The 20,344-nt window shown below is 37.4% G+C and overlaps 1 protein-coding gene across 2 annotated transcripts in view; it reads right to left on the bottom strand.

Moving 5' to 3' along the window:
- Nucleotides 1–1,907: 1,907 nt before the first annotated feature.
- ELOVL4 (ELOVL fatty acid elongase 4) overlaps nt 1,908–20,344 on the bottom strand; it is a 37,364-nt gene continuing 18,927 nt past the window's right edge. For both annotated transcript variants that reach the window (XM_058020081.1, XM_058020082.1), the window contains exons 2-6: nt 19,373–19,560; nt 16,186–16,266; nt 9,519–9,690; nt 7,190–7,317; nt 1,908–6,689 (exon numbers count right to left, since the gene is read on the bottom strand). In XM_058020081.1, coding sequence (XP_057876064.1) covers nt 6,414–6,689; nt 7,190–7,317; nt 9,519–9,690; nt 16,186–16,266; nt 19,373–19,560 — 845 coding nt within the window. In that variant the 3' untranslated portion in view covers nt 1,908–6,413. The remainder of the gene's footprint in view (nt 6,690–7,189; nt 7,318–9,518; nt 9,691–16,185; nt 16,267–19,372; nt 19,561–20,344) is intronic.

Here is a 20,344-nt window from a genome sequence, read left to right as displayed (position 1 = left end):
CAGTTATACATCAATTTTCAGCTTTTTTAGGACTTTGTGTTACTGCAAGAAGCTACTCAGAAGCTCTGAAGATTATCAATTAGAAAATACAGAGTGAGTCCTGCAAATGCAGGAGCATGATGTTTGTAATTACTTTCACTCCAAGCATTTGTAGTTAGATAAATCACTCTCAAGTGTCATTTAAGACAAAGCAAATTTTCATGTACTTCAGAGAGTACTTACAGCATCTGTAATGAGTACACAACAGTAACAGCTACAGTCATTTATCTCCTGCAACATCTAGGGGCAACAGCAAAAACTAGAGGAGCAATTACCTCATGTTCTCCAGCTTTTGGCCTAAGTTGTTTCTTGTATTTCTCTAGTTTTCTCCCATAAACACACATAAACTCCAAAAAATACTACCATAACAGTGGTTTTCTCGTCAAAAAAATTAAGGTTATTCAACTGCAAGAACAATAGGTCTCTAAAGATAAGGAGGACAGAAAACACTCTGAATAATTTCAAAAATCAAAGACTTCTTTTTGTTTAGCAGACTAAACCCTACCTGATTGATTTGACAGACAGCAGTGATGCCATATGAGCTTGCATCGATTCCCACCTACTGAATGAAAATGCAAACAGCTTTTCCCCCAAAAGCAGCACTGGCTGTGTGGCAGGAACTGCTAGCTCTGTTTTATAGGTGCACTAATCAGGGCCTGGATGATCAAGAGACATAAGCTTACCCATCAACAAGTATCTTTGTAATTAAGTCAAATGTGATGTCACTGACATGTCAGGCAGCCAACAGAAAAGTGTGCCTGCATTCATCCTAGGTCACTTCCAGGTGACCTAGAAGTCCCAAGCATAAAAAAAGACACTGAAAGGCACCAGTCCATAGAGGAACTGCCTTCATAGCTGTCTTTGAGTATATGCTCCATGTGTGTGTCTGAGTAGCCCACGTTCACCCACATTCAGTGCTTTGAGCTGAGCAAGAGAACAGGTAATAAAACCCTTCCCCCACCAAACCCCAACTTCCCAGATGTTAAGAAGCAAGGGATAAAAAAAGAACATTGAAGTTCAGAGGATCCAGTCCATTCTATCCAATCATCCAATAAATCTGATTTGACCATGTTAAAATTATTTTTAATTACTGGCGGGGAATAGAGTTGTGAGAAGGATGCCTGCAGAGAGAGCCTACCCCAGCACATGTTAATCATCTAAAGGACAAATCTTGTTCTGAACACGGTGTATTCTCTGATTCCAGGGAGGATGCAAGCAGTGGATTGAAGCAATAGCTGAGAATTGTGCAAGACATAATTGACCACACCATATTTTGCTATGATGGCAGGCTTGATTCTCTACTACTTGACATCTGGAGTAGCTATTTGCACTGAGGTTCTAGGAGTGCAACACAGGTGCAACTTGATATTATAAGGCTGATTACAGAGATCATACTTGGCAAACAATGAAGGAACTTACTGTACCCAGCACATGTAACCACAAATTGCATCCAATGCCAAAAGTGCTCCAGATTCTCTGGGATGAGAGACTTCATTAACACCACACAGTGTCCAGCAAAAGCTAAACTTCATGGCTAATTGTATTCCTAATTGTTAACAATTCCAAGACCAAATAAGGAAACTTAGGGGATTTTTTTGTTTGTTTTAAGTGGGCATCCTATTTTCAGTTAGTTCTCTAAGGGTGGTTTCAAAGTCACTCCACTATTATTTGGGGATAATATGCAAAATTAGGAAGTTCCTGTAACCTTAAAAGAGGAGGATGTGTCACAAAAAAATGGTTTTCTCAAAGTCCTGGGTAATAAAACAGATTACATCACACAATCTGCACAACACTAAAATTAGCAGGAATCCTGAGGCAAGATGGGACACAGAAGAACATACTGCAGAATGTATAAAACCAAACTCAAACAGCATGAAAAAAGTAATATTTATTTTTAATGTTTACAAAAGCATGAACACCTTATGCAAAAGCAGCACCCTGAACCATACATTTCCCTCAATCCTCCTGGGATATTGGCAGAAAACAAGTATTTTCTCTGCTCTTCAGTGCTCAGCACACTCTGCTGAGGTAAATGGGAACCAACCCACTCATTTCCATGGAGCTCCCTCTGCTTGCATTAGCAAAGGGGCATCAGACTGCAGTGCAATGAGATGTCAAATGGGTGTCTTGCTTTAGGTATCAAATTAGATTAGTCTGTGTTTCTAACCAAGATAAATACACTATCCAGATAGTAAATTAGCTCCCCATTCTCTTCAATTTTGACTGAAATACATCTCAGCCCACATTAGCTTCATGCTTTATGCACCATGAACAGTTTTATTCAAGTTTTTAAGAGATAGCCAGTGCTTGTAAGCTATTTTAGGACTGAGATCTTGCATCACAAAAGCTATTTGTACTTTCTTACCTCCCTTCCCAGCACATGCAGTTCAAGTGTTTACTCTGAAGAAATGTGCCCTTTAGGTTAACCTGAAAAAATGTGCAGCATTTTCATTTTGCCTTCACCTTTTTCTCCTGATGCGAGCTGGAAGTAACTGATGGTCCTGTAATCAAATAGGCCATGCTTCTGAACTTACAGGGAAACATTTGTTTAATAGTTGGACTCAGTCATCTTAATGGTCTTCTCCAACCTAAATGGTTTTATGACTCTATGATTTATTTTTAGAAGTTTTCTGTCAAACAGAGAATATGATTGCAATGATTTCAAAGACTCACCTGGAGCAAGTTACTCATACTAAAATGATCCCTACCATAATACAGCATAATTCCTCAGCTACCCTAAGTTGAGATCTCTCCCCTCAGAATCTACAACTGATGCCTCAAAATATTTATTACATTGGTAGAAATGGCTCTGTCTTGTCTGCCATCCTATATCTAAAATAACTGACAAATACTATTTATGTTTGCAAGACTGATATTGGATCTGTGGAAAGAAAACTGCTTCATTTTCCTGCTGGACCTAGGAATCATTCTATTAGCTCCTGCCAAATTCACATTCAAGAAATATAATTTACTTCACATATTGAAAGAATCTGCTAAGAAGCCATACATATATACACACACACATACACTATGTATGTGTACACATATATACACACATGTATAGATAATTTGTATTTAATTTTACACTGAAAAAGTGCTAAATAATCCAACAACTGTCACTGCTAGAGATGAGGCTAGATGAAATGGTATTACTTATATGGCATCAAATAATTAGAGACTCTGGTCCAAGAGCTTCAGAACTCTTAGCAAAAAATTAACATTCGTTGGCAAAAAAAGAGAAGTTTCAAATTGTTTGAATTTAATTTTTCAATAAATTGAAAGATTTAGACCCAATAACCCTGTAAAGAATAATTCTACTGCAAAAGATTGTATAATTTGAATTTCAGAACTGTGTATAGAAAATACACATTTATACATACTTTCATAGCAAAATTTTAAGCTTCCTTAGATTCAAAGATGACTCTAATGGATCTGTCAGTATTTCACATGTGCATTATTGCCTATATTTTGAAAAAAAAAAAAGCTGTACAAGTTGAGCCCTGTATTCTGTGAGTCTGGCTGCATAGTCAGAAACAGAAATATTGCACTCAAGGTCATGCCTACAAAAATGCACATTTAATAAGGCCATTATATTCAAGATTGCAATGGGACTTGAATTACATGAACAATCGAATATATCATAAATAGACCTAGGAAAGTCATACTGCAAAAGATGTCCTCAAAACAGCAGTGTTCCAGTAATTTTATAACTGGGGTTTTTTCCCCCATGAAATGGCAATCTCTCAAACTGGTTTTATGCACAGGGCCAGACAACGTGATGTGTATGTACACATGCATTCTCACAATGAGTTTTTCATGTTTTTTTAGAATTTAATGATTACCCCAGAATTTGATAGTAGATTTCTACTCAAGTTCTGTCAACAATGTTCAAGTTCCAATCAACTTTAATTCCCTTCCATGCATAATGAAGGGGAAAAATTTTTGACTTTCAGTTATTTAAATACTTACCATCATGCAAGACATAATTCTTAAGAATTAGTCAGAAAGTGTAGCAAAGACACAATTGAACCTGTACTGGAATACTCCCCATATGCTCTTTCAGAGCTAGATCACACTAAGAGCATCAGTTTAGCTGATCTGGCTTGTTGAATGAATGACAGAGCAAACAACCAATCTAACACAATTCAAGGAATGATACAGACTTAGAAGTTAGCTGCCCACATCCCAAGGCAAATAGAAAGAAGCTACCTTTTAATCAAAGTGGGGTAAACAACCTTGAAATTACAGCAGGATAACTGCATTCACACCAGTCACTACCTTGGAGTAGCAGGTGTGCTGTAAATCTGCTCTTAGTTATTTACTCCTCTAGCTACTCCAAAGTTACTGAGCCAAAGTTACACAGCCAGCATTTTGGCTTGGTTAAGGGTAGTGGCATCTGTCCAAGAAGGAAGGGTAGATCCCCATCCCTCTTCCCCATGCCACACCACGCAAATATGCAGTTATGCAAATGCAAAAAGCATCATTACAAAGGCTGCAAGAATCAGAAGACACAGCAGATAAGAAACTTAATGGTCACATGCATTTGAGTTCAGCAGAGACAGTTTTTCACAATTCTACATTCTGCCCAAAAATCCAAAGTGGTGGTGATTAGGGATGAACCACCTCCCAGCTGAACCAACTCCAGCATTAGGAATTATTTTTTAATACAACAGACTATATCCAAAACTCTTTTTCCTAGGACCTGTTTTCTGGGTTTAGATTTTTTTTTTTTAAATAGAAACAAGACAAACCTGAGAACCAGAATATGTGACCTGCTTGCATATTATAAGCAGTCACTGGATGATTGAGATATAAAAACCTATTAACGTGTCACTCACTTTATACTCACAGTTCCGTGTACTCTTTCTGCACCAGTGGTGCCACTTGCCAGATACACGTTTGTTGCTACCTCTGGATATGTTTTCGACCAGAGCTGGGGGGGGAATGCATTTGGACAGTAACAGTGCAGCTCTTGCAGTGATGGCCAAGGAACACAGTAATTCAGGATATAGTTTCTATTTCCACCCATCTTCTACTCATTGCATGCTAAGCAGCTCAAAATGTATCTTCTCTTAGTAATCACATTATTCAGAAGGTGTATAAATCTTTCCCTATTTTCTTCACAAAAGGAATGGTAAAAAGTCCTTTATGTAATATGCAAATGAAAATCCATCTAAAAGTTTCTACTTATTTTAGCAGTTTTGACTTACAATGGTGGCCTGTCTATCAGCAATACTTTGCCTGCAAGTGTCTAACAAATAGAGTTTTGACAGGTATCAAGCAATAGCAACGTTTTCCAGGTTTTATGTTTGCTGTATTTAGTACTTTTAAATCCAATTCTCTCTCCCAATAAAGTGATGGTTGGTCTTGTAGTTAGCATGACTACTCATGCACACAACATTTCTAAATGGAATTACATGCTGTTTTCTCTCCACCATAGCATTATCTTACCATTTTGAGTATTTTGAGTCAGTGCCACAGATTTAATGCAGGTCACAGACAACAAGCAGCAAGCCTATTTTTACTGCTTGCTTCAACCAAAAATTTGTTCATATTTACACATTCTTAAAATGTACTCTTGACTTGGTTCTACTAAAAGTACCACTCCAAAATTTCAGTTTACACTGAAATGATGACTTGATCAAAGGATACCACCAAAAATCCCTTTTACTCCCACAGGGAAACACACACTCTCCTGAATTAGTACTAACGGATATTTAGATTAGAGGACTCCATATTTCAGAAACCAGTTATTTAATGCTCAATATTCTTTTCAGCAGATGAAGAGGTAGGTATATTTCCACACAAGAAAAATAAAACAAAAACCAAACTGTAACAGATACTCAATTAAATCAAGTAATGTCTGAAAAGTCAAACACTGTTCTGACAGCACATATTTTGTCTGAAGGTACTCTCCAAGGAGGAGAAGAAAAGTTGCACATTCTGATTAGATAATACGTCATAATTTGAAATTTAATAATTTTCTGGAAAGAAAGCACAAGTATTCAAATGCTACTTCCTTTCCCTCCCCCCCACCCCCCAAGAAATGTGGGTGCCAACAAAACTGCCTGTATCAATGGTAGTATTAACTTTTGGACTGCTAAACATGGAATCAACTGCAATTCTTCCTTACATTCACCAACACCAGCAGTCTACAAGTTTACACAGAGACCATATGCATGATAATTACATAATTACAATAGAAATTCAACTTTAGTGTTGTTCTTAAAACAATCTTCATAAATAATGAAAATATCTGTGTTCTAGCTCTTCAGTAACCTAAGGTTAATTGGTACAGATAGTGTTTTTTTCTTCCTTTTATAAACCAAACTGGAGGTTCCTCACTGCCAACAATGGTTAAGGCCTGGATCAAGTTACTCTCCTTTTGCTTTTCCCTTTTTCTGCTTTTTTCCATTTTCCACCACAGCATTATTTTCTGGTTTGCTTACTCCATTTGCAACAGCACCATTTGCTATTTTGCCATTCTTTACAGGTTCCTTGGGCAGCTTATATGTCCGATAATAGAAGTTACCAAACAGGAAAATGAAGGTGATAGCATAGAAAATGACACCCCAGTGCATCCATTTAGGGAAAGGACAATCAATATAAATAGACATGGCTGTGTGGCCAATAGTCACATGGAACTGCACCTGAAAGACAGAAAATATAGAATCAAAAACGTCTGGATGTATTCTGTTGGTCTGAGTGCATCAATTTATACCAATTCATTAAGTAATGAAAACAGCTGAACTGGGAGGTGGTAGGAAAGCTGTATTTGCCTGTCACATTCATGCAGACACATTTATGCTTGACCAGGAGCATCACATTTATTGTAATATCTGGCATCAGCTTTCAGAAACAGGACAATGAGAAGATAATGAGCAATCTGAATTTTCTCTGTTTTGTATGTGTTTTTGTTATTCAGTTGAAACAACCAGCAAGGAAGCACGAGACTTTAACGCACACAACCCTTATATATGCTGCATATGTTTTTTCAAAGCTGAATAAATGCTTCCATCTCCAGGAAATACTCTAATTGAGGAGTGTCAGACAGAGAACTTTTGTAAGGAGCAGCATCTGATCCAAAGCTCTGCAAATGCAAATCCACAGAGGCAACACTTTTTATCCCAAAAGGAGGAGAATTACTTACCAATTGCAATATGGTCAAATATCGTTTCCACCACAGGTATTTCTGAAATTTAGGGCCACAAGCTGCCAATCCATAATACATGTACATAATGACATGAATAAACGCATTCATTTGAGCTCCAAAAAAAGCTGTCCAGGAACAGAAGGGAAGACCATCATTATCATTTTGGAAAAGAGGATTCTTTTCTAGTATTACTTGTATCATTATTTTTAATAGGAAAAATTACAAAACACAGGACATGTCAGGATTCCATCTCCAAAATATTGAATAGTATAATACAGACCTGGCTGTCAACATGTGCTGACACAAACAAATGTTAATGCAAGCAGTATGTCACACTTCAGTGTAACAAGTGTTGTGGTTTGAGAGCCAAAGCTTTTTATAAGATTTTTGTTGAACAAACATAAGTGGCATCTATTCCACATCAGTTGTTGTAGTATAACTGTGAATGTTTTTCTGAAGAATTATTAAAAGCTTTATTTGACAATGTAAAGTATAAAGTACCATGCTCTGAATTTGAATCTTTTAAACTGTATTTAAATGCAAAAGGTTCACTCTTCAGCAAGAAGTCAAGAAACTCACATGGAAGTCTGATTAAATAGGGCAAAAAAAGCCCATACGAAGCATGACTTGACTCATGTTTATAAGAACTTCAAGGCATTGCCAGGTGACTTTGTCTAAATTAATAATCATTAGTTTCTTTATTTATGATTTAAAATATCCAGCATTCTTAAATGTGTCAGTGTATAGTATAACATTTTCCAGAATGATCCACGTTAGATGCATGTTGACAGTTTCATTTGCATTCAGACCTCTTTGCTTTGTCAAGATTAGCAGCCATTTAACAGAAACACATTATATTTTGTTAAAGTATTCTTACACTGACAGAGAGGCTCAAAAATGCTCTAATGTATAAGATTAGGGCAATACAGACAACAGCTGCAGACATCAAACAGCTCAGATGCCCGTGTGGTCTGGACCAGTTGTTGCAATAGGGTCTAGTTTATAATAGACCTGTCTATGTAAGCAATGTGCTATCAACTAGAAAATAGAAGAACACAGATCTGTCCACATTTATGCAGTGCTGCTACATAAATGCAGAAAAGCAAACTGCTGCTTTTCCTTTTGCAGGCTCTAGAAACTAAGAGGCAGTGCTAGAACATAAAGCTTGAAAGAAATTTGGAAATGGTTGTAACCGTTGCATTAAAAACTGCAGATATTTAGCAGGAAAATTCTGAAAAGGCAACAAGGGAGTGGGCCTTCTGAGATATCCAGGGAATTTCTAAGCAAGACTACAAGTAACCATCCAGTCTCCAATTATTTTATTTTATAGGTGCAGTTGCAAATAAAGATCATTAAACATCTGGTTGAATGACCTGCTTCCTGCATATTATGTGACAGAAATTGAAAGGCAGTCAAGAGACACTGAATTTACATATTTCTTCTTTGCAATGTAAGTGGCCACTCAGTACTAAATACCTATAGTAAATGGGAGCATAAACCACCCATGCATTAAGTGTTAGTGTGGTTCAAAAAAACCAAAAACAAAACACCAAACCTAAAATATTAGTTTGGCGTTCATAATATGGTATTTTGTGTTTACTAATATAGCACACATCAAAGGAAAGAGGGCATTTTCCCTGTACCCTCAGCTCTGCAGAGCTTTCAATTTGAGATAAGGCTGAACAATAGGAAGAAGAGTACAATGTAGGCAATGAAGGGTGTGGCAAGTAAAATAAACAAAAATAAAATTATTTGATGGAGGCTTTAGAAAAGAAGCAAGGGGAAAAAAGGCTGATAATGAATTTAGACTTGTGTCATTATGAATAGGTTTTAAAAGTGAACTGACAGATTTATTGGCTCACCTCCAAGGAAGGTTTTAGAATTTTATATTTGCCTCTCAATAAAAATAAAAGCAAACCTCAAACTCATATACAATGCCAAAATAACATCTCCATTGTCTTCATTAAATTTGCACATGGAATGTGGCCCATAATTAGATTTTGCAGCTCTCTGTATCTGCAAAAATTAAAGTTAAGCAAGATGCATACATCTTTCTGTTTCCCACATATACAGATACTTTCGAAGGCAGAACTTCAGGCTTGCAACTGATGCCCATGAGGAAAAGAAAAGAAGTTTTGCAATTCATTAGACTATTGCCCTGTTATCTTTTCCTCCCCCATGTTTCCCACAGAAGGAGGCCGTATGCATTAATAAACAGTTTTGTATATTATTAAGTCAAGTCTATAACATTTTCTTCTGCTGCTCCCAAACAATAATAATTCTCCCTTCTGTCCAGTCAAAAGCATATGAGAGGAAGGGAACTCACCTTGTCCACCTGCAACCCACTTAATACCAATCCACCACAAGGTGAACATGGTGAAATGGTGATAGACATGAAGGAAACTAATTTGGTTAAATTTCTTCCTCAGGATGAAGAATACTGTATCCAAATACTCAATTCCTTTAGAGACATAATACCACCATAGAGCAGCAGCTATCTGCAATGAAAAACAGAGACTATGTAAGTTTGAGTGATTCCAAGCTGAACGGAATAAAGTTCTCACCATCTAGCTACTGTAAGAGAAGGACACTGCTTCCTTCCCTAAATCTTGGTTAAATGTTGAGGTGGAGTCAAACATCTGACAGTATGAGAACAACAAAAAAATACTCCTTTCATCTGTTCTGGACATGGAAGAAGATTATGGAAGAAGATTATTCTTAGCCTGTTGCTCTCAAATCACATCTGTAAAAAAGAGCTGATATAGTTAAAAGCTCTGCCATATCTGAACAGTTTACCAGTTAAGTATGGGAAGTTTGCATCCTCATTCTCTCCTAAGCTTTGCAGAAGTCTGCCACAGGGCTTCCCCCTCTAATGAGGCAACACTTTGATGTGGTCAGAACAATGAGGCAGAAACATGATGACAAAATGAAGTTGCAAAGGTGAAACCTCCAGTACCACAGGCATATGGGTGGAAAGATATCAAAACAAGTTAGATGCAGCAGAGATTTCACATTCCTTATAGCAACATTTCCCCCAGCTTCTTCTGGCCTGCTCAGTAACTCCCTCTGTAAAGCAGCATTCCCCCAGTGGCTCTCTGCTATTCAGGGAGTAGAAAAAAAGAGACCACAGGAGCCATACAAACTGAACAGGTATCATCCATCTACCCAACAGGGAAGTGCTACACACCCAGAATTCTTTTTCTCATCCACCCATCACAGCACATCTTGCCCAGGATGCAACACAAACAGGGCTTCCTGCTGAAATTAGGATACTGTCAAAGCAAGTAAAGCCCAGAAGCTCTGTGTAGCAATATGCTAATGCTATGATATGGGAGTATGGTGGTGGTGGGGACTCCCTCCCAGATCCCAAAACATAGCAACAAGTCTCGTTTTGGCATTGTAAGTCATCCAGCTTGTTATGCAAGGGTGGGACCAGATGGTGACTCACACTGAGAGTGGAAAAAAAAAAAAAAAGAGTTGGAATTGGTACCACCAGCAAGGAGAGCAGGCAATGTCACAACACACTATTTGTAAGATGTTGGCCTTGTCTTTCAGGACTCAGTTGATGGTAAATGAGACTTTCTTAACTTAATATGGTGTGAAATAACCCCACCACCTCCTCAGTCCGCAGGGAAGACAGAAGATAAAAGAATTAATACAGAACAGCTTCCATTCCCAACTCCACACATACTTCTTGCGGAGAGAAGGGGAACCATAAAGAGCTGTAGAGAGCAATGCTATAGCCCTGCATGGTGTTTTCCTCCATCTCTCCAAAGCAGTGAGAAAGGACAACACCTCTCCACAGACTAAGTTTGTCATAGCCATAATTGGTCTGGTGAACAGTTTAGGAGAAATTACAGCAGAAGCAAAAATGCAGCACAGGAGAAGAGTGCTGCATATCTGCATTGCAGGCTCTGCAGTTTCCCAGAGGGACTGCACATCTTACTGATGCCAAACTGCAGCCTTCTGTGTTATATATCCATTAATGAACACCCTTCTCTCTCTCTCGATGTGATTTAGCCCACTTCACATCTTGGGAAGAGGAGGCAGATTTTTTCACTTTTATATGAAGAGATATTAATATCTAAAGCTGGAGAGAGGCTTAATGACAGAAAAGTGATCTTGGAGTTCCCAGACACACAGGCAAGCTGCAAGAATAATTTTTATATATATATATTTATGCATATATTGCTCAATATCCAGTACTGCCTCTGGGACAGGTAGTCAGGTATTTAATAACACCCACATTAAGGTTTGTTCACACCCAATGGGTTAGCATAACAGTCCAGCATCTCTTACAGGTCTTTGCTAAAGTTGTACCTCTTACATAAATTGAGATAAGCATCTTTTCATTTCAGAAGTTGACAATAAACACTTTGGACTGTATAGCCATAAAATGACAATCCAGCACTGAAATACTTTAGCTCTTTGGAGGTCCTCTCTTCAAAGAAACTTTTAGAGAACCAGGAGGTCAGTCATAAGCAAACTGCCATAAAATCTTTTTTAAAGTAAATGGACATTTTTGTTAATGAAATAAGGGACCAATATGTTAAATAGCCCATAAGTGAATAGCCAATTTACTGTGACACAGAGCAAAACATGAAAATCCTACGAAAATACTTCTGTCTTATACCAAAAGTGCCACAAGTTCAGTTTATGTTCTTGGACAAGTCACATAACACATCTCATTGCTCTTCTTTTGAATTGCACCTAGCAGAGAAAGCAATTGCACTCCATGGGTAAAAATAATCTGAACTTTTGACAAAAATGCTTCCCATCACTTTAGAAAAACAACAGGACTCTTTGAAGGATTATACCTGCTGATTTTGTGTTCCTGTAGATTTTTTTGCCTGTCAGCTTCTTTGCTCTGTTACTATCATCAAATTTTCTACCATTTACTCTCAAACCTGATAGGTTTTGTGTACTGATGATCTATTTCAGTACTTCCAGTGACTTCTACAGATGTTTTTATCATTAGCTTATAGAAAAAATGAAACAAATGTCAAGTCATTTGCCTGAGGCCATGCATAAAGTCAGTGAAAAAGGGCAGAAACAGAGAACAATATGCTGATATGTAAGCTATGTCAGGAGCAGATGGCTGCTATTAAATCTATTTTTCAAAGCACCAAAAATCATGGCCTAACCTTTAGCCTTCGGACACTGTATGCAAGAAAGATGACTTGAAAAGAAAAGGAAACATGCATTAAAAAGGCACATCCTTGTAATGAACAATACTAGTCACAACTATATATTTTCTGGTAATTTTCATATGTACCAATCTAAGTCTGTTAAAACACCAGATGGCACAGAAAGATTACATTACAGCCTAGGATTAAGAGGGTCAACAAGAGGTCCAATCCCATGTCTCCTGCCTGCTGCAGGGTTTTTGACTGCAGGGCTGTTTTATTACAGGATTCTGTTTCTGCAGCATTTTTTCTCATTTTGGGTTGGAGACATTTATCCATTAAGGGATGTGAAGGGACCCCTCCTTGGAAGGTCACAGCAATGTGAAAAATTAAAATAGCTTTTATAGTGAATTTTCAGTTATAGAATTTTATTTACAGAACTTGTGAAGACAAGTTTACTGAATTTTAAAGTATATTATGTCTTTTTCATAAGAGGAAACCACTCAAGCTCTACACATAAATATTAACAATGCAGAGTACAATTACAATACAGTAAACAACCATTGCTTGGCTTCATGATTACAATCAGCACACTTAAAACAAGAACCAATTCACACAGGCCCATATTCCCAATTCTTCAGAAATGCAAATAAAATAGATGAACTTTGACCTGGTAAACAAGGACACACAAACATAAGCAGAGGGGGGAAATGACTATGGACAGACACCAGCATACATTAAGTTAGGCAGTGTTGCAAAATCATTCACTTCAGATTCTGAAGCTCCCAAAGGAGTACTACAAAGCATGGATTTAACATCTCAGCCCTTTGCACTTATAATTTTGACTCTTAAGCTATAACCAAAAAAGTTTTTGCAAGTTACATCTGTAGATCCCTCTAAATACTTTCTAAGAGGTTTTCTACCCTCTTTTCTTTCTGTCTACTATGAACATTTTATTTTTTTCCATAACAAAACCACTCAACTTCCTGCCAGCAGTCAGTACAGTGGCTGCCCACTCCATTCAGCAGATAAGTCATTCACAAAGGAGTTTATTTCAGCAAATGTTTCGGCAACTGGGGAATTTAATTTTCATCCCTGCTTGCTCCAGTTGTCCATTGTTTCTTGTAGAACAGTCAGGGGAGCCTGAATGAGATTAACATGTGTAGGTAGGTGCAAAACAGTAAGCAGGAGGACCAGCTTCTTCACATTTTGTGTAAACTACCTTCACAATTAACCATCAGTGAAAGCCAGAAGATGGATATAAAGTTGAAGAAAATATACAGACAAATACATGGAAAAATATTCCCCTAAAAACTGGCAAAACCTAAGAGGCTTTGTCTGACTAGAGAGGTCTCTGAGCCCCAAGTTGCTGACTTGCTAAACTGTACAGGGGAAGTGCCAACACCTGCCCTTACTCTGCTCCCTTAAAATCACTGGCTTACTGTCTTGGTACATGATGTGGGTCGGAGAGGCAGAAAAGGACATTCTCTGGTATCCAGGATAGCCAAACTTGCTTTCTGGGAGCTCTCTGTAGTCTCCTGAAGGACAAAGGATGGTTTCTTGACCCCTTATTTTGATCAGGAGCTTTACACAGAGCAGGTCACTCAATGTGATGGCAATATCACAGTGGCACATTTCCAAAAAGCCAGAAACAGGGCCCTACCAAGGCTCCTATGCTGCCATTTAGACTACTACATACAATTAATTTCACGTTTTTTAACATTTGTTCCAAATTTCAAAGCCCCAGATAAAGTCATATATGAAGCTCTGCTTTTCAGAGCATGTTCCATAATGCCTTCTGGGCTCACTGCTGTTTCCATGTGAGCTAGTCCCAGTCTTCTTTATCTGAGCAACACAGGATTTATTTACTCATTCCCTTGCAAATATGGTCATTGCATTTGAAATTGATTCTACTGTTGCAGTGCAGCATTTCTCTGCAGAGCAAACCTGGTGCCAGCAAATGCTAGACATTTAGTATCTAGAGCTATTAAAAGGACATGAGAGATGTACTAAAATACTCATCAATTCTATACTCAAAACTGCTAAAACATTTAAAAATTGCTTTTGTAGGTTTGTATTATGAAAGACGATGGTGAATGAAATCTTGAGGAGGTTTGGATTGGGTTGGTTTTTGGTTTTTTTTTTTTCTGGTCTGACAGTGCCAAAAACCAGCATACCTTCTAAATCCAGAGCATGACATACTGTAAAGCAGGACAGAAAGGTATCCCAGAATCCTCAATTTGAGAAAGCACACTTGTGGAAAGTATAATTTTCTACTTGCAACTTATTTACCTGAACTGAGAATTCATTCAAAAGAACTACCAGAAAATGATCAAGATAAGAATCATGACTGATAGCATACTATAGACTTGCTGCAGCAACCTGAGACAACTCCATTTTCCCTTCTTCCTCAACTCCCTCAGTTGCAAACTGAACATACAACTTAAAACTTCAGGGATAAATTTTATGCAAATCCACAAAAATGGCAAATAATTTTATAAAATTTAAAAAAAAAAAAAGAAAAAAATCAGGAAGTCAAAAGAGTAAATATTGCTAGAGCGATCCTTCCTATCTGGACACATTATAAAGCATAAATACATTCTTCAGGTCATTTTGCCTTTAATTCATTGTATAATAATGCTGTGTTTGTCATAACAAACAAAATGGATGATAATTCTTCTGAGCAGGTCTGACCTCTCCACTGCCTCCCACAAATAAGTGCACCTAAAAGTAATGCTAGTATAAAATTTAGCTAGTATAAAAATTCTTTCAATATATACCACACCAGTCCTCAATGTCATTCAGCTAAGTGCAAGAGCATTCTATTTTGCTAATCTATTAAAAACTCCAAACATGTGAAGCACTTGCTATACTCTGCTAGATCTTGTTTTCCCACAAAAAATTTAACAGAATCATTCTAGTGACTGCCATAGTGAGAGCACTGTATTGGGAAAGGTGAAAGATTGCCAGCTGCAATAAGGCCAATAAAATTCTACACACAGAGCTGTTCTGCAGTATCAGCCATTATAAACAAGGTGTAAGACTCAAACCTTTTGCTCTCACTATTGCCATGTGCACAAGCTTTCACTAACACTGTCCATGGACAGCCACTCACAGACAAACATTTTTCAAATTACCATAAACATAACACATTTTCACTGCATTTTCAGGGACGTGTCCTAATCTGTACATGGAACTTGCAAGAATAGCTGAGTGATTCTCAGGTGTCAGCTCTGCTGGAAGATAAGGTTTAGTACGTGAGGTAATCAACAGCATTACGAAAATGAACAAGGAACTGCACTTTGCTTTTAATTTGGGTGTTTTCCAAAACCAGATATTTGAAATCTAAGATTATACAATGAAATCTACTGATAATACATTTGCCAAATGCCAGCAAGGCCTCATAAAACCAAACATGGGTAAAGGAGACAAAGAGTTGCCACACCAGGATGGGTGAAGTGCAACCACAAGATAAGATGACAAATCTCACTTGCTTTGATCTAGCCAGGACACACCTCCTTTACTGTGGTTACCCTGGTATCCAAATTTCAGCAACTCTGGGAAGCAAAGGATGTACACAAAGTTTACCCAGCATGGTACAACTGTGGATGAAGCCAGGGATGGTATCTTTAAGACTCCCCTTACTTGCAGCAGTCAGATGCAAGCTAGCACAAATATGCTGATGCATTTTGATTAAACCTGCCATGTAGGATGCAGTCAAACCTGAAGTGGCCTGGGAGGATGTAACGGGACACAGCCATTGCTGACAGCAGCTGTGGAAACACTGTTTTCAGAAAAGGCTTAAACCACCATGTAGTGCTATATATTACACACATTCATATGCAAACATAAAAAAGAAATACTCACCCTAACTTCATAAACATTATCTGAATAATCCACACTCTGGCAGACATAGCTGTACCCTCGAGCTCTTGATGACAAGAACAACTGAAAATATTAAAGTCATAGATGAGGGGAAATATAATACATAAAGCACATTTATAACAATTATCAGCAAATTTCTTGCTACATCAAACTTACCAGAACAGAAACACTTAAAATATTATTAACCCTAAGAAAATTATTGAAGAAAGCCAATATTTAATACTAACAACCTATTGTTACAGATTATTTATTTTTTTCTTGTAAATTAAAAAGTAAGTACTAATTTTTCCCTGTATCTGCCTAGATAATGAGAGCCTTGTACAACAAATTCCAGTATGACCTTAAGCTATTTGGACACTAATATTCTTTCTGATGGCTCTAGCTTCAGAAACAGAAAATACCTAACTGCTTTCAGTACAACTGACAGACATGCTATTCCCAGTATGGATTCAAGCAACCACTATTCAAGAGACAAGAATTGGATAATTTGGGTCTACAATTCTTAGCACAGTATAACAACCAAAATCCAGAACCTCCCCCACTCACTTTGAACAGCGAAAGCTGAATACCCACTAAACACAGTGAGGGAAAAAGGATGGAGAAAAGTTCCCCATTTTGGCCAACAAAAAGGCAATTGAAGTGCTTCTGTAGAGCCTCTTTGTGCTCAGTTAAGCACATTGCAAAAACCTGGACAGGAGAAGACAAAATTGACATTTGAACAAGTTCCCACTGGAAAGAAGTACACTTGTCTAGAGTTGTACAAAGTTCAAGTAACACTGATCTTGACATTCATAAATGTTATGATCCAAGAATTTAAAAGCCACGTAATCCCTCTATTAAGGATCAAAGAGAGAAAGAAGACATAAATTGGAGTGATAGAAAAAGATTTCAAAAAACCTATCATGGACAGGCACTGACTACTCTTAACACTAACCTGACTTCCATCTTATTTACAACATACAAAACCTGGTGAACCTCTGGACTTGTTTGCTGCACGTGTGTTAAAGGAGGGAAATGAAAGAACTGTCCACAGAAATTATCCTAGAAAAGAAACCGAACTACTTCTGCATCATCTAATTCCATTTAAAAACTACTGTAACTAACTGGAATTCCAGTGTGGTCCCACATGGGCAAAAGCACATCCAGTACTAATAGAGAGAAGCAGGGAAAGTTTAATTTGCACTGTTACAGAAACCAACCCATCTCTACTGTAACCCACTGGATAACTCAACCAAGGTTGAGTTACTGCCTTGGTAAAAGGCAGTAAATTGACTTCACCAGACTGCCCTGAAGTAGAATATGAAATTCATGATTCTGTGGCAAAATAGGGTCTATTCCATTGTGACTTCAGCAGCTTCTAAGTGAAATTTGTGCCAAATTTTGACCTAAACTTGAATTCAGTGTATGAGTCTTGCACTAGACTCATGTGCTGAGTGCTTTATGACTTTACTATTTAACATAAGCTCCCACAGATGAACAAAAGAGCTTGGCATCAGGATGGTTATTTAAATAACTTTTAAAGGTGTTTCACATTCAAATTCTGTTCTTAGCAATGTCTGGAAACTTTACAATCACTCACAAAATACAAGCAGTATCATTTTACTCATAACAATTACATTAAAACTGGTGAGAATTAGAATAGTGGCACAGTGGTATTGCAAACTTTGGAAGCAGAAATTGCCTTGTTACAGGGAGCCACTGAAACTTGAACACCTTCCTGCTATCAGTCTCTACAATCAAGAAAAGACTCAACATCCATTGAATAACAACTTACTCCTAGCACAGAAGAGGAAACTAGAACCTCTATGTATAAAGTTATGAGCTTTCAGCATATCAACAACAAATATGTATTTGTAGTCCCACTCAGTTTTATATTAATTCAGTGACATGGAAATGCTACAAACACATATCCTATAAGAAACATAGGTCTGAAAATTATTTGACTGCAAGTTTGATATCATTCAGTTTATGGATGAAACAAACAAGTTTCTTTTCAAAGAATATGTGAAAAAGACAGGCATTGCAGTAACACTGCAGAACTAATTTCAGGAGTTTCAGTTTTAACTGGCCAAGATGATTTGATTTAATCTCTTCCTTCAACTATGCTTTCATATCAGCATTAAAGTCTTTTGTATCTGTCACACTACTTGGTTGAATAATCCAAGAAAATAGTTTAGACAAAATGATGACTAAGGTGTGATGGCTAAATTTTACTAAACCATGTCTTAAAGAGAGGCCAAAACAATTTATGATTAATGATTGTATGCTAGGAGCTCTGGGAAAGGGTCAAAATGCAGATAATCATCAGATATGCCATTTTTTCCTGGCAAAAGTACAGAACAGACCAGGCAGTTCTGCAATGCTGTAATTTTAAATGTCTGTTCATTTGCTTACTTCTGGAAACAGATTTTGGAAATCTATGATCAGAGGAAGACAACTCCTGATGCAGTCACAGCAGCATAAACTTAGCATCAGCCTTATTCTGTACAGTGATCCTTGAACAATAATTACCAAACTGTTAAGTAATCCCAGCTAGCTACTGCACACAGCTGTTCCACTGCAGTGCTACTATTCATTGCCACTGTCCAGAAAATCCAACAAAGGAAAAATGCAGCAGCACTGAGATTTATTACATGTAATACACTCAGAACATTGCAAACCAAATTTTAGAAGCCTGTATGCTCTTATTTAAAGTTATAGCTCACTTAATTTTTATGCTTAAAGATAACGTCCAGACAAGATACTTTTCCTCACTACAGACAATGGATATTTGAATTTCTAAATATTATAAACACGTTGAAAGAGTAAACAGCTCAATTTCTAACAAGATACGTTTTGATACCCTTTAGGATTATTAAGATGAAAAAAATGTATCAATTACAGGTGTTAAATTTACAGATTTCAGTCTCTCCGGTATTTAGACTAACAAAAATCTAAGGAGAACTTGGAATACCTCAAACACAAATTCTCTCTATAGATTCATTTAGTATAATTATTCTCAAACAGAAACTACCTATTTATAGAAATACTCACCTCAAAGGCAAACTCATCTTTAAAAGTCTGTGCAAAACATTGACTCTCGATAGACATCAAGAACATGCAACATCATTTTCATTTTGACATCCTCGCACCTCAGTAAGAATTCCCTCTTGCAAGAGGGCATACACACCTCTTTGAAAATGAAGAAGTTGAGCAGAACCATCCCAAAGTTGTAAACAACCAACAGGAAGCGCAGCTGGAAGGGTTCTCTCGTCTTCATCCACTTGGGGCCCAGCCAGACAGTGAGGAGATAAATAGTGCTGATAGTCAGTGTTGGGAATGGAGACTGCATCAGGGGCCAGTCATCAACACGTTTGTCTGGGGAGCCAAGCAAACAGCAGTCAGCAAGGTCTGAGTAAAATATATTCCATCATCACTTTAAGCATTGAATTTGTTAAGTATTATTTTCTCCTGGAATAGCTGCATCAGATAGTGGAAATACAGTGCACTCATTCTTTCTAGGAAGGTTAAAGAAAATAGTTTTTTAGAAAAAACCCTACTATATCACATTACCTCACAGAGAGATTCATTATGTCATTCAAGCTCTCTTGTCCAGTTCTACAATCCAAAACACTAAAGCAAACAAAATCACATGAACCCAAACACAAATCAACCCACTAATTCCCCAAACAAATTTTGCTTATGATGAATACTGGCTGCAGTGGCAATATAATCAAATATTCATCTCCATTGCAAATGAGGGATACACAGATTTGGCAAAATACTGACAAAACCAGTAGCTTTTATTAGTTTAAAATTAGGCACTAGAAAGTTTCCTATAGAGTTTATACAGGTTGTATGATGATGACCTTTTCTACTTGATGTAGGTCAGTCTCATGTTTCAGAGAGAATGCTCAGTGTTACCAGAAAACAACCAAATAAAAGAGTTCTAAAGGGATGGTTCTAGTCAATCTGTGCTGCCATATGGGAGCACAGAAACAAAGGTTTTATTTACAGTCTCCTTCAGTCACTCACAGCATCCAGTCACATTACACATATTTCAGAGCTGAGAATATGCTATATTAAGTTCTAGATCAGTATGAAGAAAGCAGTGTTAGCTTGATGAACCAGTGGCACCTAGGATTAGAAGACAGCTCTGCTA

This window comes from Melospiza georgiana, chromosome 3 (assembly GCF_028018845.1).
Source record: "Melospiza georgiana isolate bMelGeo1 chromosome 3, bMelGeo1.pri, whole genome shotgun sequence".
Lineage (NCBI taxonomy): Eukaryota > Metazoa > Chordata > Aves > Passeriformes > Passerellidae > Melospiza > Melospiza georgiana.
The sequence above is the reverse complement of the archived record's forward strand: the minus strand, read 5'-3'. Positions and strand labels throughout refer to the sequence as shown.